This window comes from Neoarius graeffei, chromosome 21 (assembly GCF_027579695.1).
Source record: "Neoarius graeffei isolate fNeoGra1 chromosome 21, fNeoGra1.pri, whole genome shotgun sequence".
Lineage (NCBI taxonomy): Eukaryota > Metazoa > Chordata > Actinopteri > Siluriformes > Ariidae > Neoarius > Neoarius graeffei.
Window position 1 is genome coordinate 6,297,500 of NC_083589.1, and position 27,095 is coordinate 6,324,594.

The following is a 27,095-nucleotide window of genomic DNA, read 5'->3' on the forward strand; positions in this document are numbered from 1 at the left end:
CACATCAAATGTCGAAAGTGAGACATTTTGAAATTTCATGACAGCAACACATCTCAAAAAAGTTGGAACAGGGGCAATAAGAGGCTGGAAAAGTTAAAGGTACAAAAAAGGAGCTGGAGGACCAAATTGCAACTCATTAGGTCAATTGGCAATAGGTCATTAACATGACTGGGTATAAAAAGAGCATCTTGGAGTGGCAGCGGCTCTCAGAAGTAAAGATGGGAAGAGGATCACCAATCCCCCTAATTCTGCGCCGACAAATAGTGGAGCAATATCAGAAAGGAGTTCGACAGTGTAAAATTGCAAAGAGTTTGAACATATCATCATCTACAGTGCATAATATCATCAAAAGATTCAGAGAATCTGGAAGAATCTCTGTGCGTAAGGGTCAAGGCCGGAAAACCATACTGGGTGCCCGTGATCTTCGGGCCCTTAGACGGCACTGCATCACATACAGGCATGCTTCTGTATTGGAAATCACAAAATGGGCTCAGGAGTATTTCCAGAGAAGATTATCTGTGAACACAATTCACCGTGCCATCCGCCGTTGCCAGCTAAAACTCTATAGTTCAAAGAAGAAGCCGTATCTAAACATGATCCAGAAGCGCAGACGTCTTCTCTGGGCCAAGGCTCATTTAAAATGGACTGTGGCAAAGTGGAAAACTGTTCTGTGGTCAGACGAATCAAAATTTGAAGTTCTTTATGGAAATCAGGGACGCCGTGTCATTCGGACTAAAGAGAAGGACGACCCAAGTTGTTATCAGCGCTCAGTTCAGAAGCCTGCATCTCTGATGGTATGGGGTTGCATTAGTGCGTGTGGCATGGGCAGCTTACACATCTGGAAAGACACCATCAATGCTGAAAGGTATATCCAGGTTCTAGAGCAACATATGCTCCCATCCAGACGACGTCTCTTTCAGGGAAGACCTTGCATTTTCCAACATGACAATGCCAAACCACATACTGCATCAATTACAGCATCATGGCTGCGTAGAAGAAGGGTCCGGGTACTGAACTGGCCAGCCTGCAGTCCAGATCTTTCACCCATAGAAAACATTTGGCGCATCATAAAACGGAAGATACGACAAAAAAGACCTAAGACAGTTGAGCAACTAGAATCCTACATTAGACAAGAATGGGTTAACATTCCTATCCCTAAACTTGAGCAACTTGTCTCCTCAGTCCCCAGACGTTTACAGACTGTTGTAAAGAGAAAAGGGGATGTCTCACAGTGGGAAACATGGCCTTGTCCCAACTTTTTTGAGATGTGTTGTTGTCATGAAATTTAAAATCACCTAATTTTTCTCTTTAAATGATACATTTTCTCAGTTTAAATATTTGATGTGTCATCTATGTTCTATTCTGAATCAAATATGGAATTTTGAAACTTCCACATCATTGCATTCCGTTTTTATTTACAATTTGTACTTTGTCCCAACTTTTTTGGAATCGGGGTTGTATAAGCTGAATAAGAAGCAGAAGCGGAGTGTGATATTTCTGAGGCGCTGGGGCTCGGCTGGGTGTATGGGGTGTAACTGTAGTGCCCTCACAGCGGATTGGCACACAGTCCGCGGCGCGTCTCAGTGACGTCACAGGCGCGCGTCCAGCAGCAGCAGCAGCAGCAGGGTGAGGGAGCTGCGGGCGGTGAACGAGCTCCGTTCTGCGATGACATGCGCGTTGTTTTACCCCACGGTCCTCTCGGTGAGTTCCGGAAGTCCGCTGTTTCCCGTGTTGTTGCTGAGCGGACAGTGAGACGCCTCCAGCATGCCCCCGAGGCTGGAGAAGATCTTCTCCAACAGCAGGATCGTGGCAGGACTGCTGGTCAACCTGCTCTCCTCCATCTGCATCGTCTTCATGAATAAATGGATCTACGTGCACTACGGCTTCCCCAACATGACCCTGACCCTGGTGCACTTTGTGGTCACGTGGCTGGGGCTCTTCGTGTGCCAGCAGATGGACATCTTCTCCCCGAAGAGGTTGCGAGCTTCCAGCATCCTGCTCCTGGCCTTGAGCTTCTGTGGCTTCGTGGTTTTCACCAACCTGTCTCTGCAGAACAACACCATCGGGACGTACCAGCTGGCCAAAGCCATGACCACCCCGGTCATCATCCTCATCCAGACCACCTTCTACAGGAAGAGCTTCTCCACCAAGATCAAACTCACTCTGGTGAGGCACCATCACAGAGCGACATAAGTGTCATGTCACGCCATGTAACAGCGTCATGCTACATAACAGTGTCATGTCATGCCATGTAACAGAATGTCATGCCATGTAACAGAGTGTCATGTCATGCAACAGTGTCATGCCATGTAACAGTCACATCACACTATGTAAGAGTGTCATGTCATGTAACAGTGACATGTCACGTAATAGCAACACATCACAAAGCATTATGTCACACTTAACAGAGCTACATGCCGCGTAACAGAGCAACACATCACACCACGTAACAGAGTGCCACGCCATGCCACGTAACAGTGTCACGCCACGTAACAGTGTGCCACGCCACGTAACGGAGTGCCACGCCACGTAACAGTGCATCATGCCACGTAACAGAGTGCCACGCCATGCCACGTAACAGTGTCATGCCACGTAACAGAGTGTCATGCTACATAAGTGTCATGTCACGCCATGTAACAGTGTCATGCCATGTAACAGTGTCATGTCACGCCACATAACAGAGTGTCATGTCACGCCATGTAAGAGTGTCATGCCATGTAACAGTGACATGTCACGTAACAGCAACACATCACAAAGCGTCACGTACACCACTTAATAGAGCGACACGTCACGTCAGAGCACAAAGCATCACATAACGTAACAGAGCAACACATCACACCACGTAACACAGTGTCATGCCATGTAACAGTGTCATGTCACGTAACAGAGTGTCATGTCATGCAACAGTGTCATGTCATGTAACAGTCACATCACACTATGTAAGAGTGTCATGTCATGTAACAGTGACATGTCACGTAATAGCAACACATCACAAAGCATTATGTCACACTTAACAGAGCTACATGCCATGTAACAGAGCAACACATCACACCACGTAACAGAGTGCCACGCCATGCCACATAACAGTGTCACGCCACGTAACAGTGTGTCACGCCACGTAACGGAGTGCCACGCCACGTAACAGTGCATCATGCCACGTAACAGAGTGCCACGCCATGCCATGTAACAGTGTGTCACGCCACGTAACAGAGTGTCATGCTACATAAGTGTCATGTCACGCCATGTAACAGTGTCATGCCATGTAACAGTGTCATGTCACGCCACATAACAGAGTGTCATGTCACACCATGTAACAATGTCATTCCATGTAACAGTGTCATATCACGCCATGTAAGAGTGTCATGTCATGTAACAGTGACATGTCATGTAACAGCAACACATCACAAAGCGTCACGTCAGAGCACAAAGCATCACATAACGTAACAGAGCAACACATCACACCACGTAACACAGTGTCATGCCATGTAACAGTGTCATGTCACGTAACAGAGTACCACGCCACATAACAGTGTTATGTAACGTAAGTATCATGCCATGTAACAGTGTCATGCCATGTAACAGAGTGTCATGCTACATAAGTGTCATGCCACGCCACGTGACAGAGTGTCATGCCACGCCACGTGACAGTGTCATGCCATGCCACGTAACAGAGTGTCATGTCATGTAACAATGTCATGTCATGCCATGTAACAGTGGCATGTCATGTAACAGCAACACATCACAAAGCGTCATGTCACACCACTTAACAAAGCAACACGTCACGTCAGAACACAAAGCGTCACATAACGTAACAGAGCAACACATCACACCACGTAACAGTGTCATGCCACGTAACGTAACAGCGCCACATAACGTAACAGTGTCACGCCATGTAACGTAACAGTGCCATGCCATGTAACAGTGTCATGCTACGTAACAGTGTCATGTCACGCTATGTAACAGTGTCATGTCATGCTACATAACAGTGTCATGTCATGCCATGTAACAGAGTGTCACGTCACGCCACGTAACAGAGTGTCATGTCATGTAACAGTGTCCTATCACGCCATTTAAGAGTGCCATGTCATGTAACAGTGGCATGTCACGTAACAGCAACACATTGCAAAGCATCACGTCACACCACTTAACAAAGCGACACGTCACGTCAGAACACAAAGTGTCACATAACGTAACAGAGCAACACACAGGGCTTTCCACTAAGGCTCATACTGGCCAGCCATGACAAATAAGTAGCCGCGGGGGGTGTTTGAGAGAGAGCCCTGAGTGGAGCTCCTCGCCTTGGTTAACGGTGCTCAGGTGCAGGGAAGAGACACAATATGACAAGCAAAGAGCGCTTTTTCTCAGAGTTCCCTCTCCTCAAACAACGCTGATTTACACGGAAACGAAAGGAGCTATTCACAAAATTCTTTCACGTTGAGTGCTACAAGGCTCCCATGAACACATTAATGTATTTTTTTTGTGCCTAGTGTAAAAAATGTGGACAATAGAGCGAGTTAAAAACAAGTGACTTTTCTGCTGCGCGCCTGTCCTCTCCTCACTTTCAGGCTTCTCATTCAAAAACTCCTATCGCTCAGGTAGACACATTGTGTGAATCAGGACAAGTGTGACTACAACTTTTGAGAAAATTATGTGTGTAGACTGAAAATTGTGGCTGAAAACACAGTTTAAATGAGAAAGTTAGAGCTTTTTTTTTCAGGCTGCCTACACTCTAATGGCCCTTTTCCACTACCCTTTTTCAGCTCGCTTCAGCTCACTTCAGCCCGACACGGCTTGCGTTTCGACTATCTCAAAACAGCACGACTCAGCTCACTTCAGCCCTGCTTAGCCCCTAAAACTCGCACAGTTTTGGAGTGGGGCTGAAGCGAGCCAAACCGAGCTGAGTGAGGCTGGGGGCGTGAGCAGACACTCCCCTGTGCACTGATTGGTGAGGAGGAGTGTCCTCACACTCCCACACACGCCCCGCGAGCACGCTGGGATCTGTAAACACCGTAAACCCGGAAGAAGAAGAAGAATTATGAATTACGAGAATTTCTGAAGCCTTATGCGCCTCGCCTCATCTATACGCTCTTGCCAGTATCTGTTGGCGTTGTCGGTGACAACAAGCCACAGCACCAAGACCAGCAACACTAACGACTCCATGTCCTCCATGTTTATTGTTTACTATTCGGGTCGTGAGACTACCGCTTAAAAGATCACTGATGTCACTGTTTGCGCCGCTTAATGACATCACGTAACGTCCACCCATTTTCACTAACTCCACCCAATGTGTCCACCCACTTCCAGCCAGCACGGTTCAGCGCGGTGGTAGTCGAAATGCAACTCCAATAGCCCCGCTCAGCTCGACTCAGCCCAACTCAGCACGGCACGGCTCAGCCCGACTCAGCCGCGTTTGTAGTGGAAAAGCAGCATAAACTCCTGAGCTCCACTGGTGTGTAACGCAATAGACACCCATTATAAAGTCTGAATTTCTCCAGATTTGCTCATGGTGTTTGATCTGTGACTGATCAAAAAGTATAGAGCCTAGCAAAAAAGTTGAATGCCAGATCCACACAGGAGAATTTTGTCTCCGTTTTAAAGTTTGAATCATGTCTCTAGGTGAAAGACAAAATAAGTGTTATCTCTGCTTCTGTTCCCTCCGACGGTCCCGACACACTACTGCCTCCGCCGAGTGCGCGCGCACACACCGCATGTCGGGGCCGCGGATGAGTTACTCTCCCTTGATCAACGAAGTCTGCGGGGAATTTGTGGTTATTATCGGTACAAACAGCACGAATCACAACTTAAATGAGTGCGGTTCAGTTTGACATTATTGTCAGTCCCTTAGATAAACATTTAATTTTATTAAAATCGAAAATTAATATTTAGAGCCTGTGGGCTACAAAAATAATAGTCATTAAAGTAGCCAGCTGGACTTAATTGTGTAGTCGGCTGTATGGCCGGCAGCCGGCGCTTGTGGAAAGCCCTGAACACATCACACCACGTAACAGTGTCACGCCACGTAACGTAACAGTGTCACACCACATAACATAACAGTGTCACACCACATAACGTAACAGTGTCATGCTACATAAGTGTCATGTCACGCCATGTAAGTGTCATGCTACATAACAGTGTCACGTCATGCCACGTAACAGTGGCACGTCATGCCATGTAACGGTGTCATGTCACGTAACAGTGTCACACCACGTAACAGAGTGTCATGCTACATAACAGTGTCATGTCATGCCACGTAACAGAGTGTCATGTCACGTAACAGAGTGTCATGTCATGCCACATAAGTGTCACACCACGTAACAGAGTGTCATGTCACGTAACAGAGTGTCATGTCATGCCACATAAGTGTCACACCACGTAACAGAGTGTCATGCTGCATAAGTGCCATGTCACACCATATAACAATGTCATGCTACATAACAGTGTCACGCCACGTAACAGAGTGTCACGCCATGTTATGTAACAGAATGTCATGCCACGTAACAGTGTCATGCCATGTAACAGAGTGTCATGCTACATAAGTGTCATGTCACGCTATGTAACAGTGTCATGTCACATAACAGTGTCATGTCACACCACATAAGAGGGTCATGTCATGTAACTGTGACATGTCAGAAACAGCAACACATCACAGAGCGTCACAACATGCCATGCTATGTCACAGAGCGACACGTCACCCCACGTAACAGAGCGACACGCCATGAAACAGTGACACGTAACAGAGCGACATGTCACACCAAGTCATGTAACAGAGTGTCATGTCACATCACAGAGCGGGTGCCACACCATGTCACATCACAGGGTGTCATATCATAACCCATCTCATGTAATGTCATGTAATTTCTCACACCACAGACTCTGTGATCACGTTAAAGGAATAGTTTCTCCAGGAGTGAACTGACCCTCATATCTGGAGCCCTCAGTTTAGCATCCTGCCTCACACATTCGCTCAGCCACTGAAGATATTCGCGACACCAGCCTCAGGGATTGACTTCATCCCCTTCGACCCTGAGCCCGTGGTTGTGTCTGTGTGCAGTTTCACGCGTTCTCCCCGGAGCCCGGGTCGACCTCGTCAGTAAACTTTCTTTAAAAGACTGCATTCATCAGATAACGAGTTGAATCCAGCAGTCAGTGCACAAAGAAACTATACAGTGGTGCTTGAAAGTTTGTGAACCCTTTAGAATTTTCTATATTTCCGCATAAATATGACCTAAAACATCATCAGATTTTCACACAAGTCCTAAAAGTAGATAAAGAGAACCCAGTTAAACAAATGAGACAAAAATATTATACTTGTTCATTTATTTATTGAAGAAAATGATCCAGTATTACATATCTGTGAGTGGCAAAAGTATGTGAACCTCTAGGATTAGCAGTTAATTTGAAGGTGAAATTAGAGTCAGGTGTTTTCAATCAATGGGATGACAATCAGGTGTGAGTGGGCACCCTGTTTTAAAGAACAGGGATCTATCAAAGTCTGATCTTCACAACACGTTTGTGGAAGTGTATCATGGCACAAACAAAGGAGGTTTCTGAGGACCTCAGAAAAAGCGTTGTTGATGCTCATCTGGCTGGAAAAGGTTACAAAACCATCTCTAAAGAGTTTGGACTCCACCAATCCACAGTCAGACAGATTGTGTACAAATGGAGGAAATTCAAGACCATTGTTTCCCTCCCCAGGAGTGGTCGACCAACAAAGATCACTCCAAGAGCAAGGCGTGTAATAGTTGGCGAGGTCACAAAGGACCCCAGGGTAACTTCTAAGCAACTGAAGGCCTCTCTCACATTGGCTAATGTTAATGTTCATGAGTCCACCATCAGTAGAACACTGAACAACAATGGTGTGCAAGGCAGGGTTGCAAGGAGAAAGCCACTGCTCTCCAAAAAGAACATGGCTGCTCATCTGCAGTTTGCCAAAGATCATGTGGACAAGCCAGAAGGCTATTGGAGAAATGTTTTGTGGTTGAATGAGACCAAAATAGAACTTTTTGGCTTAAATGATAAGCACTATGTTTGGAGAAAGGAAAACACTGCATTCCAGCATAAGAACCTTATCTCATCTGTGAAACATGGTGGTGGTAGTATCATGGTTTGGGCCTGTTTTGCTGCATCAGGGCCAGGACGGCTTGCCATCATTGATGGAACAATGAATTCTGAATTATACCAGCGAATTCTAAAGGAAAATGTCAGGACATCTGTCCATGAACTGAATCTCAAGAGAAGGTGGGTCATGCAGCAAGACAACGACCCTCAGCACACAAGTTGTTCTACCAAAGAATGGTTAAAGAAGAATAAAGTTAATGTTTTGGAATGGCCAAGTCAAAGTCCTGACCTTAATCCAATGGAAATGTTGTGGAAGGACCTGAAGCGAGCAGCTCATGTGAGGAAACCCACCAACATCCCAGAGTTGAAGCTGTTCTGTACGGAGGAACGAGCTAAAATTCCTCCAAGCCGGTGTGCAGGACTGATCAACAGTTACCGCAAACGTTTAGTTGCAGTTATTGCTGCACAAGGGGGTCACACCAGATACTGAAAGCAAAGGTTCATATACTTTTGCCACTCACAGATATGTAATATTGGGTCATTTTCCTCAATAAATAAATGACCAAGTGTAATATTTTTGTCTCATTTGTTTAACTGGGTTCTCTTTATCTACTTTTAGGACTTGTGTGAAAATCTAATGATGATATTTGAGGTCATATTTATGCAGAAATATAGAAAATTCTAAAGGGTTCATTAATTTTCATGCACCATTGTACATTAAATTATAATTAGTTTAAAGAGGCATAAATTAAGAGACAGGATGTGTTTAAGTGTTGAAGGAATTCGATTTACAGGAGGATAAGTGTATTATCTTGTGCTCCACTCTGTTCTTGTTTTATTGTGAGGAATTAAATGAGTGATTATTTGATGGGTGTGTGAAGGTGCCGATCACGTTAGGAGTCGTCCTGAACTCCTACTACGACGTGAAGTTTAACTTGCTGGGGATCGTCTTCGCTACGCTGGGGGTCCTGGTCACCTCTCTGTACCAAGTGGTAAGATGTTTATCATCATCTGCGAGTGTTTCAGCGCTTGCTGTGTGTGTGTTTTTGAAGAGACTGTCTCACTCGCGTCACACTCTGAAGCGTAAAAACGAAACGTGACCTTTACACTCCAGTACGTTTCCTTGACGGTAATTACAGGCTGCTTGTAAAAAATCGTCATCAAGCTTTTACGTCTTCAGTGGCCTCGAGTTTAACGACTATAAACCTTTTGAAAGCTTGGTGGTGTTAAAAACAAAAAAACAACAACATCCATCACACACAGCGCTGCCGAATTCTGGATTCGGATCGGTCAGAAACTGTTGGTTAGTTTTCTATAAAGTAGCGTCGTTACAAATCGCTGGTTTATACGTACACGCTCGCTCATTCTAATACGCTCCCGTTTCTATAGCAACGGCTCATTCACCGGGACTCGTACAGTGAACGCGCTGCATAAACGCGCGATTGTGTTACTGAACACTTACAGAAGGAGTCTCCAGCGTCGGCGCAGTCAGAGGTAAAACCGTAACTTCTGAGTTTTAGAGCGTCTTCAGAATCAGGACCCAGGAGTTTACGCTTTGTGCCGTATTTTATTTCTTTGAGAGAGAGAGAGAGAGAGAGAATAAAGAGAGGTTGGTGAAGGAGCGAATGTTTATAGCTGCTGTAACATACAGGAGAAAGAAAGAAGAGGAATTGACTTAAATGGGACTATAAAGGGATAAAAATTCAACATTATCGATTTAAAAGTCTTGTCGGTTTTATTTTATAGAACAGAGGTTTCTGTCTTCAAACGAACCAGTGAGGAGAAATTTTTGAAAGCTAGCGAGCATGGTGGTGTCTCCCTTGCTATAGAAACAGCCACCTTCAAGTTTTATTTTGACGTGACGAGCGAACTCGAGGGCGGCACGGTGGTGTAGTGGTTAGCGCTGTCGCCTCACAGCAAGAAGGTCCGGGTTCGAGCCCCGTGGCCGGCGAGGGCCTTTCTGTGCGGAGTTTGCATGTTCTCCCCGTGTCCGCGTGGGTTTCCTCCGGGTGCTCCGGTTTCCCCCACAGTCCAAAGACATGCAGGTTAGGTTAACTGGTGACTCTAAATTGAGCGTAGGTGTGAATGTGAGTGTGAATGGTTGTCTGTGTCTATGTGTCAGCCCTGTGATGACCTGGCGACTTGTCCAGGGTGTACCCCGCCTTTCGCCCGTAGTCAGCTGGGATAGGCTCCAGCTCGCCTGCGACCCTGTAGAACAGGATAAAGCGGCTACAGATAATGAGATGAAATGAGATGAGATGAGATGAGCAAACTCGAAGGGGTTCCAATTCTGACTGGAAAAAAAATGTTATATTGAAGATGGAGCAGGATCAGATGGGAATTATTTGCTTCTAACTGGTACTTCTCTTCTTCTTCCTCTTCTTCCTTTTCCTCATCTCCTTCCTTTTCTTCTTCTTCTTTTGCTACCTCTTCCTCATCTTCTTCCTTTTCTTCCTCTTCTTCTTTCTCTATCTCTTCCTCATCTTACTTTTCTTCCTCTTCCTCATCTTCCTTTTCCTCTACCTCTTCCTCGTCTTCTTCTTCCTCTACCTGTTCCTCCTCTTCTTACTATTCTTCCTTTTCTTCCTCATCTTCTTCCTTTGTTCCTCTTTCTCGTCTTCTTCCTTTTCTTCTTCTTCTTCTTCCTCTTTTTCTTCATCTTCTTTCTCATCCTCTTCCTTTTCTTCTTCTGCTTCTTGTTCTTCTTCCTCTTCCTCTATCTTTTCCTCATCTTCTTACTTTTCTTCTTTTTCCTCTACCTCTTCATCTTCTTCCTTTTCTTCCTCTTTTTCTTCATCTTCTCTTTTCTTCTTCTGATTCTTGTTCCTCTTCCTCTATCTTTCCTCTTCTTCTTCCTCTACCTCTTCCTCATCTTCCTTTTCTTCCTCTTTCTCGTCCTCTTCCTTTTCTTCTTCTTCCTCTTTTTCTTCATCTTCTTTCTCATCTTCTTCCTTTTCTTCTTCTTCTTTCTCTATCTCTTCCTCATCTTTTCTTCCTCTTCCTCATCTTCTTCCTTTTCCTCTTCCTCATCTTCTTACTATTTTTCCTTTTCTTCCTCTACCTCTTCCTCATCTTCCTTTTCTTCCTCTTTCTCATCCTCTTCCTTTTCTTCCTCTTCCTCTTTTTCTTCATCTTCTTTCTCATCTTCTTCCTTTTCTTCTTCTTCTTTCTCTATCTCTTCCTCATCTTTTCTTCCTCTTCCTCATCATCTTCCTTTTCCTCTTCCTCATCTTCTTACTATTCTTACTTTTCTTCCTCTACCTCTTCCTCATCTTTTTCCTTTGTTCCTCTTTCTCATCTTCTTCCTTTTCTTCTTCTTCTTCTTCCTCTTTTTCTTCATCTTCTTTCTCGTCCTCTTCCTTTTCTTCTTCTGCTTCTTGTTCTTCTTCCTCTTCCTCTATCTTTTCCTCATCTGCTTACTTTTCTTCTTCTTCTTTTTCCTCTACCTCTTCATCTTCTTCCTTTTCTTCCTCTTTTTCTTCATCTTCTCCATTCTTCTTCTGCTTCTTGTTCCTCTTCTATCTTTTCCTCTTCTTCTTCCTCTTCCTTGTCTTCTTTTTCTTCTTCTTCTACCTCACCTTCTTACTTTTCTTTGTCTTCCACTTCCTTTTCTTCTTTTTATGATGATGATTGTTGTTGTTGTTGTTGTTATTATTATTATTATTATTATTATTATTATTGTACAGTGTCAGTGATGGAACAACTGATATTAATTATTCTGACATTATGGTCAGTGTTTAAATGTGTGATAATGTATGGTGTGTGTGTGTGTGTGTGTGTGTGTGCGCTACAGTGGGTCGGAGCGAAGCAGCACGAGCTTCAGGTGAATTCCATGCAGTTGCTGTATTACCAGGCGCCCATGTCCTCTGCTTTCCTCCTCACACTCGTCCCCTTCTTCGAGCCCCTCACCGGAGAGGGGGGCATCTTCGGCCCCTGGTCTCTGCAGGCCCTGGTGAGTGAGTGAGTGAGTGTGTGTGAGAGAGAGAGAGAGAACCTTGTTTCATTTGTCAGACACACCTCTCCCACAGAGCCACAGGAATCTCCTGAACACACACACACACACACACACACTTTGTAAACTGAACCGCGTGTGTTAAAACGCTGAACAGAGAGCGGTTTTGTTCAGGCGGTGTGTTTTGCGAGCTGTGTGACCTACATTCCTCACGTGTGCAGTAATACAGCGCAGCTTCATCAGCTCACAGCTCCACAGTGATTCATCTCGTTATTTTGAAACCTGCTGCGGCACAACGGTGCTCAGTTCTGAGCTCTGATTGGGCAGAAGGGGTTGATTCATTTCCTATAACAGCAGCTCTGACAGTAGTGCAGCTGCAAATCACACGTTTATGCTATCACATTGTGCGACATATTTAAAAAACAAGCAAACAAACAAAAGATCAGTGTGGTGACATTTTCTGGAAGGAGAAATGTGTAACATTTTACGGAAGGAGTATTTATTTATTTTTCCAATTTTTTTTACTTCAGGAGACAGAATAAAGAGAGCCTGGGGAGGGGATGACCGTTTATAGCTGCTATAACATAAGCGAGAACAAGAACGACATGAAATGGAAGTATAAATGGATGAAAAGTGGAAATTGTAATCATGGACGTGTTGTAAGAGGAATAAAACACTCGGGGAGGTTCTGTTATTGGAAAATAATCAACGTTCAGGTTTGAACAAGTCCACAAAGTCCTTGAAAATCATAGAATTTCCGTCCGAAGTCTCTGAATGAACCCTGAATTGTTTCCTGATTACAGTTTGCAGAGAATACGGTGCGTTAATGATGCGTTAATCGTAATTTTAAGACTCTTTCATTTCAGGCTGGTTTTTTTTTTAAGCTTAAAAAAATACACATTTCTTTTTGGCTCAGAATGAATTCCTGCAATTCCTCAGTAAACGTTTCTCTCTGCAGTTTCAGGAACAGGCCTGAGGACCAAACACACACTTTCAAAACTATGAAGGTCATGTGCACAGTAACACGAATATTCAATTTTATTTGCATAGTACTTTTAATAATAGACATCGTCACAAAGCAGCTTTACAGAAATATATACATTTTAAACATATGAATTTATAAATATATCTCGAACAAGTGTTGCCAGGCAAAACAAACCTCGCCCGGCCTTTCCGGTGACCTTGACCCAGTTACTCCCAAAATTTATCCGGTAATCTACGGACCATTACCCACCTACCCTGAAAATTTGAAGTCAGTCGATGCAACCGTCTAGACCCTAGATTGTTAACAGACACGCAAAAAAACCCGCACTGATTACAAGACCTTGCCCCGCTTACTCCGTAATGATCAAGCCTGAGGTGACGGTGGTGAGAAAAAACTCCGTCGGACAACACGAGGAAGAAACCTCAAGAGGAACCCGACTCTAAAGGGAACCCATCCTCATCTGGGTGATAACAGATAGCGTGATTATAAATAGCTCGCTTCTCTAACTGTGTCCTATAGAGTCACAAAGTGTAACTGTGTAACCAGGAAACTGTGATGGAGACTTGAGTGTAAAACTGTTCATGACAACTGCAGTCCTAAAGTAAGGGTAAGGGTCCAGAGCATCTTCTAAACGTGACTTTCGACTGTCCATATGGGGCCGTCCTCCACAGGAGCGACGAGATGAGACTCCTGCCAGAAGTAGGGCATCAGGATGGATCAGGCAGGTCTGAGGAGCAGGAGAGGTCAGCATTACAGTGGTGCTTGAAAGTTTGTGAACCCTTTAGAATTTTCTATATTTCTGCATAAATATGACCGAAATCATCATCAGATTTTCACACAAGTCCTAAAAGTAGATAAAGAGAACCCAGTTAAACAAACGAGACAAAAATATTATACTTGGTCATTTATTTATTGAGGAAAATGATCCAATGTTGTATATCTGTGAGTGGCAAAAGTATGTGAAGCTTTGCTTTCAGTATCTGGTGTGACCCCCTTGTGCAGCAATAACTGCAGCTAAATGTTTCCTGTAACTGTTGATCAGTCCTGCACACCGGCTTGGAGGAATTTTAGCCCATTCCTCCGTACAGAACAGCTTCAACTCTGGGATGTTGGTGGGTTTCCTCACATGAACTGCTCGCTTCAGGTCCTTCCACAACATTTCCATTGGATTAAGGTCAGGACTTTGACTTGGCCGTTCCAAAACATTCACTTTATTCTTCTTTAACCATTCTTTGGTAGAACGACTTGTGTGCTTAGGGTCGTTGTCTTGCTGCATGACCCGCCTTCTCTTGAGATTCAGTTCAGATGTCCTGACATTTTCCTTTAGAATTCGCTGGTATAATTCAGAATTCATTGTTCCATCAATGATGGCAAGCTGTCCTGGCCCAGATGCAGCAAAACAGGCCCAAACCATGATACTGCCACCACCATGTTTCACAGATGGAATAAGGTTCTTATGCTGGAATGCAGTGTTTTCCTTTCTCCAAACATAACGCTTCTCATTCAAACCAAAAAGTTCTATTTTGGTCTCATCCATCCACAAAACATTTTTCCAATAGCCTTCTGGCTTGTCCACATGATCTTTAGCAAACTGCAGACAAGCAGCAATGTTCTTTTTGGAGAGCAGTGGCTTTCTCCTTGCAACCCTGCCATGCACACCATTGTTGTTCAGTGTTCTCCTGATGGTGGACTCATGAACATTAACATTAGCTAATGTGAGAGAGGCCTTCAGTTGCTTAGAAGTTACCCTGGGGTCCTTTGTGACCTCGCCGACTATTACACACCTTGCTCTTGGAGTGATCTTTGTTGGTCGACCACACAATCTGTCTGACTGTGGATTGGTGGAGTCCAAACTCTTTAGAGATGGTTTTGTAACCTTTTCCAGCCTGATGAGCATCAACAACGCTTTTTCTGAGGTCCTCAGAAATCTCCTTTGTTCGTGCCATGATACACTTCCACAAACATGTGTTGAGAAGATCAGACTTTGATAGATCCCTGTTCTTTAAATAAAACCGGGTGCCCACTCACACCTGATTGTCATCCCATTGATTGAAAACACCTGACTCTAATTTCACCTTCAAATTAACTGCTAATCCTAGAGGTTCACATATTTTTGCCACTCACAGATATGTAATATTGGATCATTTTCCTCAATAAATAAATGACCAAGTGTAATATTTTTGTCACATTTGTTTAACTGGGTTCTCTTTATCTACTTTTAGGACTTGTGTGAAAACCTGATGAGGTTTTAGGCCATATTTATCCAGAAATATAGAAAATTCTAAAGCATTCACAAACCTTCAAGCACCACTGTAGTTCTAGTAAGGACTCTCGCTGCTGCATTATGAACTAACTGGAGCTTGTTTAGACACTTATTGGAACGCCCAGACAGTAAGGCATTAGAGGAAACGAAGGCATGAACTAGTTTTTCTGCATCATCATGTAGTGACGTTATATTTCCGATCTCAGCAGCGTTCTCGTTTTAATGATCTGGGTTATTTGTAGACGAATAGAGATTAAGGTGTTTTTTTTTTTTTTTAATTCCTCCAAGAACCTTAAATACAGTTGGTTGGTTATAATGTGTAGGTTTTGTATCTGGTAACCAGCAGATTAACTAGATTTTAGAACAGGGTCAAGGTCACAGCAAGGTGAAATATTTTTCAATAGCTTCATTCGTAAATATTGAAGTACATTTTATTTCAGGTGTATAAATTAGTAACAAAAGGGACTCGACGTGTTCGTGGGTGTGTTAAGAGGTGTCCCTATCCCAGTTTTTTTTTTTTTAATCGTCCCATATTTGAGAGGAATGTGTTGGTGCAAACGGACAGAAATCAATAAGGACGAGGATTTTCAGTTCACTTCAAGTAAAAACACGTCACTCAGCGCTGGGTTTCGAAAGTCATCTCACTAATCGTCCACCTGCCCTTTTGACCGCTTACCTAATCGTTTTTTTTTCGTCTCAGATGACAGTCTGGTTAGATGACAGATGGTTAATCAGTCACGAACAATAAGGTATTTATCCACAGAATCCGCGTCCTTTTCCAGGCAAAATCTTTGACAAGGTTTAAGTAAATAATTATCTCAGTTCCCGCAGCTTGAATGAAGTGTTTCAGTCGGAGTTTTTCAGGTTTATTAGAGCAAAGAAATGATCTTAGTCCACTGAGACGCAGGGAGCTGATCTATACCCGTTCTTTAAAGGAAATATCTTGCAAATAGAGCTAAAAGTCGGTCCGTATGTCTGTTCTTTATAAAAAAAGAAAAGTTGAATTTTAACGATATAACCACTCAAGTGATGAAAACAGACGGGGCTGTTTTTTGTCAGCGAGGCCGCCATAACTCCATCATGCGTGATGTCATTTTCCGCGAGCACAGCGGCGGTGTACAAGTTAATGCTGTACTAAAGTATAGTACAACCCCGATTCCAAAAAAGTTGGGACAAAGTACAAATTGTAAATAAAAACAGAATGCAATAATTTACAAATCTCAAAAACTGATATTGTATTCACAATAGAACATAGACAACATATCAAATGTCGAAAGTGAGACATTTTGAAATTTCATGCCAAATATTGGCTCATTTGAAATTTCATGACAGCAACACATCTCAAAAAAGTTGGGACAGGGGCAATAAGAGGCTGGAAAAGTTAAAGGTACAAAAAAGGAACAGCTGGAGGACCAAATTGCAACTCATTAGGTCAATTGGCAATAGGTCATTAACATGACTGGGTATAAAAAGAGCATCTTGGAGTGGCAGCGGCTCTCAGAAGTAAAGATGGGAAGAGGATCACCAATCCCCCTAATTCTGCGCCGACAAATAGTGGAGCGATATCAGAAAGGAGTTCGACAGTGTAAAATTGCAAAGAGTTTGAACATATCATCATCTACAGTGCATAATATCATCAAAAGATTCAGAGAATCTGGAAGAATCTCTGTGCGTAAGGGTCAAGGCCGGAAAACCATACTGGGTGCCCGTGATCTTCGGGGCCTTAGACGGCACTGCATCACATACAGGCATGCTTCTGTATTGGAAATCACAAAATGGGCTCAGGAATATTTCCAGAGAACATTATCTGTGAACACAATTCGCCGTGCCATCCGCCGTTGCCAGCTAAAACTCTATAGCTCAAAGAAGAAGCCGTATCTAAACATGATCCAGAAGCGCAGATGTCTTCTCTGGGCCAAGGCGCATTTAAAATGGACTGTGGCAAAGTGGAAAACTGTTCTTTGGTCAGACGAATCAAAATGTGAAGTTCTTTATGGAAATCAGGGACGCCGTGTCATTCGGACTAAAGAGGAGAAGGACGATCCAAGTTGTTATCAGCGCTCAGTTCAGAAGCCTGCATCTCTGATGGTATGGGGTTGCATTAGTGCATGTGGCATGGGCAGCTTACACATCTGGAAAGACACCATCAATGCAGAAAGGTATATCCAGGTTCTAGAGCAACATATGCTCCCATCCAGACGACGTCTCTTTCAGGGAAGACCTTGCATTTTCCAACATGACAATGCCAAACCACATACTGCATCAATTACAGCATCATGGCTGCGTAGAAGAAGGGTCCGGGTACTGAACTGGCCAGCCTGCAGTCCAGATCTTTCACCCATAGAAAACATTTGGTGCATCATAAAACGGAAGATACGACAAAAAAGACCTAAGACAGCTGAGCAACTAGAATCCTACATTAGACGAGAATGGGTTAACATTCCTATCCCTAAACTTGAGCAACTTGTCTCCTCAGTCCCCAGACGTTTACAGACTGTTGTAAAGAGAAAAGGGGATGTCTCACAGTGGGAAACATGGCCTTGTCCCAACTTTTTTGAGATGTGTTGTTGTCATGAAATTTAAAATCACCTAATTTTTCTCTTTAAATGATACATTTTCTCAGTTTAAACATTTGATATGTCATCTATGTTCTATTCTGAATAAAATATGGAATTTTGAAACTTCCACATCATCGCATTCCGTTTTTATTTACAATTTGTACTTTGTCCCAACTTTTTTGGAATCGGGGTTGTATAATATTATGGTTTGACGCGACTTCTCGGTCAATTTGTTTGCATTTCTCGACAAAACTTATGACAAAGGAATCAAAATAAAGTCTTGGCTCATTTATTTAAAAAAATGTATATTTACCTGCTTATCTTCAATCCGTTTGACGTGTGGCGCGGCGTGCTGTCGGTGTTTTGTGGTGAAACAAATGCCCTATTCGCACGGGATAAGTATTACCTGTGGACCTCTGGTAATTCGGAATAATTACAGAGAATGTCTGAGTTCTTAGTCCCGTGCGAATGCGCCATGTCCGTAATTTGCCAAGTAGTAATTCCGCCGCGAATTACCTACTGTGTTTCGGCGAATTACCTACTGTGTTTCGGCAAAACACAGATGTCCAGTGGTAATACAAGTCCGGTGTGAATGCGCATGTCTGTGTTTGTAATTATTAAACGCGCGTCTCTTGTACTTTTCTGGAGTGAATAATGGAGGATACGGGCGAAATTTTGATAAACAGCATTTCAGGGGCAAGTGGTAGTAGGCCTATCCCGTATTTGAACCAGATAAGCAGAAACCGCTCCATTCGCCATTTTGAACTCCTGTCTACAAGACGAAACAGGATGTTGTGAACTTACGACACATCCGGTCACAATGTCTGTAAATTCAGTGAATTACAGACTTTTGCTTATCCCGTCCGAATGCGCCACACAATAACACAGAGGTGCGGGGGTAATTGCAAATTACCAGAGGTCCATCGGTAATACTTATCCTGTGCGAATAGGGCTAAAGTCAGGATCGCGTCTGGCTTCAATTGTCGTTTCTGCCTCGTGTCTCGCTTCTTCCCAGTGGTTTTTTCATCCAAGTCCTCCACAAACCCACAATCGTTTGTAAAATGCTCCCTGCACAATTTGCTGCTTTTTCCAGGAGTAAAGTTTTCTCGCTTTACTTGATGAAGCCACTCGGACAAACGTCTCAGATCCAGGACGGAACAAGGAAGACGTGCGGAATTCTACGTCACACAGCGCCGCCCTCATTTTCGTCTCCTAATTCATCCATCCAATGTATCTGGCTAATCCAGTACGGCCACGCCCAGGGAAATGACCCAGCGGACTGATGTTATAACTTCAACGTTTTTTAAGCTGAAGTCCGCTTCATCCAGAACATCTCGTATTAATGTATCATGATGGCATTTCATAACACCGTAATTTCAAAATTTCCACACATTTGGTCACAAGATATTCCTCAGTAACTCTAGAGGTGTAACGATACATTGTGACTGTTCACATGGTGGAAGTCAGCTTTCTGTGAATTATACGCGTAATGAATTTGTACCGTTTGAACACCAGAAGCCTTAATCTGAGCATAGAGTTAAAATATACACAGAGCACGCTGGTCATGTGATCAGATTCTTCCGTGGAGAGTCAAGGAGATAGTTCTGCACTTGTGAAACCCAATAGCACCGGATTGCAACAACCAACAAGTGTTACACGTTTCCACAATAACTCTTCAAAAGACACCAAAAGTCTGTGGAAAACGGTCATTTTAGCCGACTTTGGAGCTCTATTTCTGCTACGGAGCTCATTATGTTTCACTCAGATCCTTTTCAAAGCCCCGAAGTCAGACACTTTGTTTACTTTGTTAGTTTATTCAGTCATCCAGCCGACAGGTGATGAGTTTATGCCATCGTGTCGTGTGTCGTCTGTCCGGTGTCGTCCACATTTCTCTTCAATTCTTCACCGATTTTGATTCTTTGTGGGATGAAGGTAGGGGTACCTAGGGTGCATATAACTTCTACACGGATTTGCTTCATTACAATTATTAATTGGACTAATTAAGCCTTAATGAGCAGTTCAACAAAAATCGCTTCTTCTCGGTCAATTCCTCGCCGTTTTGGATTCTTTCTGGCAAATAGGTCGGTATTCCTAGGGTGGATATCGCGTCTATATATAGCTTGTATGTAGTGTATAGAGCTTGCAGCATTTATTGCGCAAGGTGGCCCACTTTAGATCATTCCTTCTGGACTAGACGGGGCCGGAGTGAGCTACGCCGTCCTTGGTGGGTTCATTTATTATTAAGATATGGTGAACCTGTATGTTTTGTCTTGTTTACGATATTAAAGGGGAACTGAAGTCATTTTTAAACTTGCTTTATTTCTTAATTAACGTGTTCTTCAATTACGTTTTCGGCTTTAGTAACCTTATATCTTGACTCGTATTGGCAACTAATTGCAATTAAATATTATATTTATCGGCCTATTCGTTTTTTTGCCATGTCGAATTTAGTTCGTTTGGTCCACGGCGGGCGTCGCTTATCCGCACGATCTTCACGAGACTTGGAAACGTGACGCGTCAGCTAGGTGTCAGCGCCGCCATTTTGAAAACTGTTTTCCAAACGAAATATTGCACAAAAACAAGTTTAAATGACGATTACTGCCTACTTTTTTCAAACTTTCCTGATTGCTATCAAAACAAACAAAACTTCCGGCTTGATTATGTCTGCATTCGAAAGAGGGCGCGCGTGTCTTTTGACAACCCCTGTGTCCGAAATCGCTCCCTACTCACTATATCGGGCACTATATAGTGAGGACGCCATTTTGTAGCGCTGTCTGAAACCTTAGTGAGGATTATTTACACCCTATATAGTGCACTCAAAGTATCCCACAATGCATCACGAAAAGAAGTGGACAACGATGGTCACTAACCAAAGCAAGATATCCCATCATGCACTGCAGTTGCGCTGAAAGAAATCAAATTACAAGTCTCAAATTTGATTTAATAAAAGGCAGCGGCGAAGAAGAAAATATTCAGCCTTGATTTAAAAGAACTGAAAGCTGCAGGTACTTTGTGTTGATTAATGTGGGAAATGCGCCCAGTATAATATGGATTTATCACAAAAACACACGCATGTGTTTATTATTTTGAAACCCACCAGCCGACTGATCTGGCACGTTTTAATTGTGTGACAGTAATGACGTAAATACCAGCGCGACGGACTAGTGTCCGAAAACGTTTTTTCATTTTACCAATGAGCTCACTATATAGTAATTCCCTATATAGGGAGTAGTGAACGAGTGAGCGATTTCAGACACAGGGAACGTTGGCAGATGTCGGTCTTTGATTTCCGCTGTATGTTTCACTTCCGTCCTACGATGTCTCGCACAGGTCTCAACGAATCTTGTTTACACTCATAACTTGCTATAGCAGCGACAAAATAAGTAGCTATCAAAAATACTTTCCGATATTTAATAAAATGAGATAAAAAATAGAATTTTGACAATAAGAAATTTGCCTTCATTTCTCCTTTAAACCTCTGTTTATAGCCGTTTTCAATTTATGGGACATTCCACCGAATGGGTGCCATTTGCTTGTTGTCCCACTCCCAAATTAAACTTAATTTGTTATATCTTTTCAACACTGATTATGATAACACACATATTTAACTATTCAAAATGTTAAAAGGCTACGTTATTTTTTTTTTTACAAGGTGTGGAAGTCAAAGATGGCTGCATTTTTTTTTCAGTCCTGTTAACAAAACTCAAAGTAACAGGGCTGAGTTTTTAGCCTAGGATTAGCTAATACATGGAATTAAGCCACATGGCGTCATCGCTAATAGCATGACCACACTTGGCACATTCTAGTGATTTACCAAAAATCTGTATTTTTAAAATAAACAAATATCATCTAAGAAATAATTTAAGTAACAGGACAGTATGTTGACATTGACCTTTTCAGTCAAAGTTAAAAAAATCATCAAATATACAGAAAAGTAAATGAGAGAACTAACTTTTTAGCCTGGCTAACGCGACTTCAAAGCTCTCCGAGCATTTGGTCTGGCCAAGCTATTAAGCCAAACCGTTTCCCAGAGCCCGTGGTTGACCCGCCTCCCTGAAATGCCTCAGTTTGCTACTGGTCGAAGCCAGAAAAGGCTGTGACGAAGCTTAAACCAATCACATCACTCTTTCCTCTGACGTATGCGACGCGACGGGGCTAACTGGTAGATTAAACTCTTACCGAAGCCGGTCGGGAGCAAGGCGAAAACGTCCTTCCTTTCAATAAATACCTCCAGGGCTGCTCTTTGCTCCGTTTTCAATGAGAACTTCCCGTTGAATGCTTTCAATACAGCATCTACCGCTGTGTTAAAGGCTTGCTGCTGCTCCATGTTCGTGATGTGAATGAAGCGCTTCCGGCATAGATTCTGTAAACAATCTATGGCTTCCGGTCGCAGTTCTACTACGTCAGTGCCTTGAACACGCCTCTACCCAGGGCCGTTGGAGATGCTCAAAGTTGATTGGTTCCCGATTTTTTAGGAGCTTGGAAATGCTGTAGATAGCCTGCCTGGCCAGACTAAGCTCGGAACAGGCCCTCGTGTTGCGTCACGCTTAGGATGGGCGGGCCCAGGCTACTAACTTTTGGTCTTCCCATGGCCTTCAGAAGACACAACAGATGTAACTTCCTGTTGAGCATGTGATTTATGGAATGTTCCAAATTTGTCAGATGGGGTAATATGTTTGGGTAACAGGACTGAGTGAAAACCCAGGGACACAACTAAAATGTGTATTTTAACTAAGATATTGTGGATTTCTTATGAAAAAATATATTTAAACCATGGATAGGATATGGAGTCACACAACAGTGCAAAAGAAATACTGTTTCTGAAGGATTTTAATCATAGTATTTCATAATAAAGTATAAAGTTAGAGTGCGGGGACAGGTAACACATGCTGTCTTAAATTTGAAATCAGATCCATATGCAGGACATTCTGCGTAATAAGGAAATGTATTTTAAAGTACATTTTTATGTGCATTTATACATATAATTTTCGAGGGACGGAAATGGCACCGATTCGGTGGAATGGCTCTTATTCAGCTTCATCCAGACAAAAACGCATTGTTTATGATTTTGAAATTACAACCCCGATTCCAAAAAACTTGGAACAAAGTACAAATTGTAAATAAAAACGGAATGCAATAATTTACAAATCTCAAAAACTGATATTGTATTCACAATAGAACATAGACAACATATCAGATATCGAAAGTGAGACATTTTGAAATTTCATGCCAAATATTGGCTCATTTGAAATTTCATGACAGCAACACATCTCAAAAAAGTTGGGACAGGGGCAATAAGAGGCTGGAAAAGTTAAAGGTACAAAAAAGGAACAGCTGGAGGACCAAATTGCAACTCATTAGGTCAATTGGCAATAGGTCATTAACATGACTGGGTATAAAAAGAGCATCTTGGCGTGGCAGCGGCTCTCAGAAGTAAAGATGGGAAGAGGATCACCAATCCCCCTAATTCTGCACCGACAAATAGTGGAGCAATATCAGAAAGGAGTTCGACAGTGTAAAATTGCAAAGAGTTTGAACATATCATCATCTACAGTGCATAATATCATCAAAAGATTCAGAGAATCTGGAAGAATCTCTGTGCGTAAGGGTCAAGGCCGGAAAACCATACTGGGTGCCTGTGATCTTCGGGCCCTTAGACGGCACTGCATCACATACCGGCATGCTTCTGTATTGGAAATCACAAAATGGGCTCAGGAATATTTCCAGAGAACATTATCTGTGAACACAATTTACCGTGCCATCTGCCGTTGCCAGCTAAAACTCTATAGTTCAAAGAAGAAGCCGTATCTAAACATGATCCAGAAGTGCAGACGTCTTCTCTGGGCCAAGGCTCATTTAAAATGGACTGTGGCAAAGTGGAAAACTGTTCTGTGGTCAGACGAATCAAAATTTGAAGTTGTTTATGGAAATCAGGGACGCCGTGTCATTCGGACTAAAGAGGAGAAGGACAACCCAAGTTGTTATCCGCGCTCAGTTCAGAAGCCTGCATCTCTGATGGTATGGGGTTGCATTAGTGCGTGTGGCATGGGCAGCTTACACATCTGGAAAGACACCATCAATGCTGAAAGGTATATCCAGGTTCTAGAGCAACATATGCTCCCATCCAGACGACGTCTCTTTCAGGGAAGACCTTGCATTTTCCAACATGACAATGCCAAACCACATACTGCATCAATTACAGCATCATGGCTGCGTAGAAGAAGGGTCCGGGTACTGAACTGGCCCGCCTGCAGTCCAGATCTTTCACCCATAGAAAACATTTGGCGCATCATAAAACGGAAGATACGACAAAAAAGACCTAAGACAGTTGAGCAACTAGAATCCTACATTAGACAAGAATGGGTTAACATTCCTATCCCTAAACTTGAGCAACTTGTCTCCTCAGTCCCCAGACGTTTACAGACTGTTGTAAAGAGAAAAGGGGATGTCTCACAGTGGGAAACATGGCCTTGTCCCAACTTTTTTGAGATGTGTTGTTGTCATGAAATTTAAAATCACCTAATTTTTCTCTTTAAATGATACATTTTCTCAGTTTAAACATTTGATATGTCATCTATGTTCTATTCTGAATAAAATATGGAATTTTGAAACTTCCACATCATTGCATTCTGTTTTTATTTACAATTTGTACTTTGTCCCAACTTTTTTGGAATCGGGGTTGTAAAAGGCGTCTTTTCAGTCATTGGTTTTCTTCGTTCGAATTTTGTTCAGAATCTCCTGAGATCCAAATCGAAACCGTGAAGCCGGAATTGCGAACGGAATCGAATCGTGACCGGAGTGTATCGTTACAGCCCTATTCAGAATGCTAGGAGTCTGACTCGGACTCTCTGTGTTCTGTATTTCTTTGATGTTACCAAAGTGGTCGTGAATGATGTTGCGCTTGATAATTACTCATCAAGGTGTGATCTTTGTTCTGTGGAGTGTCTCCGGGTTCACCCCTGGGGCTGATGTTCTTGATTTAATCTTCTATCGGTACACAGACGAGACGCAGCTCCTGACCCTCAGAGGTTTATCTGCTCTTTATCTGTCTGCTTAAAGGACATCAGGTCGTGGACGTGCAACGCGGGATTATAATCCAGTCTCGTGATGCTGTGCTTCAGAGAATTTTGTTGTTTAGCGAACAAACTACGTAACGTTTCTTTCTCTTGACTGTTATTATTTCCAGGTGATGGTGTTTGTGTCTGGAATTATCGCCTTCTTGGTGAATTTGTCCATCTACTGGATCATCGGGAACACGTCTCCCGTCACGTATCCTTTCTGAGTCACAGCTGTAGAGTTACTGATCTTCACCACTAGAGGGAGCTCTGACTTTAATCTGCACACTTCCCTTCAAGACTTGGCGCGATGATGTCATCAGAACGCCGTCGTTCACGACTCGTTTTACGCTTCCAGCAAGACTTAAATATTCATCTATAAAGTGGGTTTTTTTTTCATTTTCTTCTTGAATGGAATTCTTCATCTCGCCTTGCTTTCTCTCTCGTCTTCTCATTTTGTCTGTTTTCGTCCCCCTTTTCTCTCTCTCTGTTCTTTCCTTATTTTCCTCTCATTCCTTTATTTCTTTTTCACTTTCCTTCACCTTTTTTTTTTCCTGTTTACCCCTTTCGTCACTCTCTTCTTTTTGTTTTTGCTTATTAGTTCATCCGCTTTCTTTTCTTTTCATTCTTCACTTTTCTTGCACTTCATTCGTCTTTCCTTCTCCTTCCTTTTTCTTTTCTTTACCGTTCCTTACTTTTTTTCCTCTTTCCCTTCTTTATTCGTTTTTCCGCTTCACCCCCTTTTGGTTCCTTCTTTTATTTTTTCCTCTTTACCTTTCTTGCTTTTCTTACCCTCTCTCTCGTTTTATTTTTCCTCCTCCCTTTTCTTTTTTATTATTCTTTTTTTTTTTTTTTTTATTTATCTTTCACCCTTTTTTTTTTTACTCTTCTTTTATTAAAAGTTAGCATTTCAGGTACTTTATTTTCCTTTGATTTTTTCTTCCCCTTCCTTCCTTCCTTCCTTCCTTCCTTCCTTCCTTCCTTCCTTCCTTCCTTCCTTCCTTCCTTTTTCATTCTTGTTTTTGTTTTTATTTTCCCGTCTACATTAAATTAAATTTTCTGAAAGTCCTCTTTTTTTCTGATTTTCATTCTTTTTTCCTTCTAGCTTTTGTTTTCTTTCTTGCTTTCGCCTCCATTTTCTTTTACTTTTTTCTTCCTTTCTTACATTTTATCGTGTGTGTGGGTTTTATTTATTTATTTATTTATTTTTTAAATAAGAGAAGACCAAAGGTTTTTGATGATAATGATCCCGAGCTGCTGATCCTCAGCGAGGTGTGTGTGAATGTCGATAACGCTGTGTGTGTTGTTGACCTTTAACCCCTGACCCTCACAGCTACAACATGTTTGGTCACTTTAAGTTCTGCATCACGCTGCTCGGGGGTTACGCGCTGTTCCACGACCCGCTGTCTCTGCACCAGGGCCTGGGCATCGCCTGCACGCTCAGCGGCATCCTCACCTACACACACTTCAAACTGAGCGAGCAGGAGGAGGGCAAGAGCCGGCTCGCGCAGAGGCCCTGAACACTTTACCCGCTGGACCACGTTTCTCACACACGGACAGACGGACGCCTCCGTACGCTTTAACCTGCCTCTTACGTTTCAGATGAAACTATTTTTACGTCATGCTGTGTTTCATTCAGTGTTAAAATAAAGAACTGAAACAGTGAACTGCTCGAGTTAGTGTTTAATCCCAGTGCACTGAGATCAACACACACACGCCTCAATAAATCTCTCTCTTGTATTTTTGTTTCTTTTTTCTGTCTTTTATTTCATTAGTTATTTATTGCGTGCTTTTTCTCACTTCTTTGCGTCCTTGCTTTCTCGTCTCGTCTCGGCTTTATCCAGGGCCGGGTCCTTGCTTTCTGTCTTTATTTATTATGTGTTTTATTTTTCTTTCTTGCTTTCTGGTTTTCTCTTTTCTGTTTGTTCATTCTTTTTTCCTTCTTTCTTTCTTTTCTGGTTGCTCTTTTACCTGTCGCTACGTTTCTCTGGTGAAGATTAAAATGGAGGTTGAATGTGGCCGAGTTGTGATCACACTCTCTTCTTGTTTCATGGACTTATTAAACACTTTACACACACACACACACACACACACACAGTGTTCTTCAGTAGAACATTTCCAGTCGTCCTGATTTCAATATAACAGACCCCGCCCCCTGTAGAAGGTTCTGGATGTGTGTTCCAGCAGCTCTGATCTGTTCCGCGTGTCTCCTGTCTCCGTCTGC

At 42.8% G+C, this 27,095-nt stretch overlaps 1 protein-coding gene across 2 annotated transcripts; it reads left to right on the forward strand.

Annotated features, from left to right (window-relative positions):
* Positions 1–1,597: 1,597 nt before the first annotated feature.
* On the forward strand, positions 1,598–26,538 carry slc35e3 (solute carrier family 35 member E3). 2 transcript variants are annotated; one of them, XM_060903550.1, is made up of 5 exons: positions 1,598–2,166; positions 8,940–9,050; positions 11,852–12,010; positions 25,003–25,085; positions 26,205–26,538. In XM_060903550.1, the coding sequence occupies exons 1-5, from the start codon at positions 1,765–1,767 to the stop codon at positions 26,389–26,391; spliced, it is 942 nt and encodes a 313-aa protein (XP_060759533.1). In that variant the 5' UTR covers positions 1,598–1,764; the 3' UTR covers positions 26,392–26,538. The 2 variants fall into 2 exon arrangements, with proteins under 2 accessions (XP_060759533.1, XP_060759534.1); XM_060903551.1 differs by lacking the exon at positions 8,940–9,050.
* The last annotated feature ends 557 nt before the right edge of the window (positions 26,539–27,095 follow it).

Excerpts from the sequence above, each read along its gene's own strand:
- slc35e3 (XM_060903550.1), top strand. The coding sequence starts at position 1,765 with ATGCCCCCGAGGCTGGAGAAGATCTTCTCCAACAGCAGGATCGTGGCA. Across the intron at positions 9,051-11,851 it reads TCACCTCTCTGTACCAAGTG|TGGGTCGGAGCGAAGCAGCA; the intron begins GTAAGATGTTTA and ends TGTGCGCTACAG. Across the intron at positions 25,086-26,204 it reads GGGAACACGTCTCCCGTCAC|CTACAACATGTTTGGTCACT; the intron begins GTATCCTTTCTG and ends TGACCCTCACAG.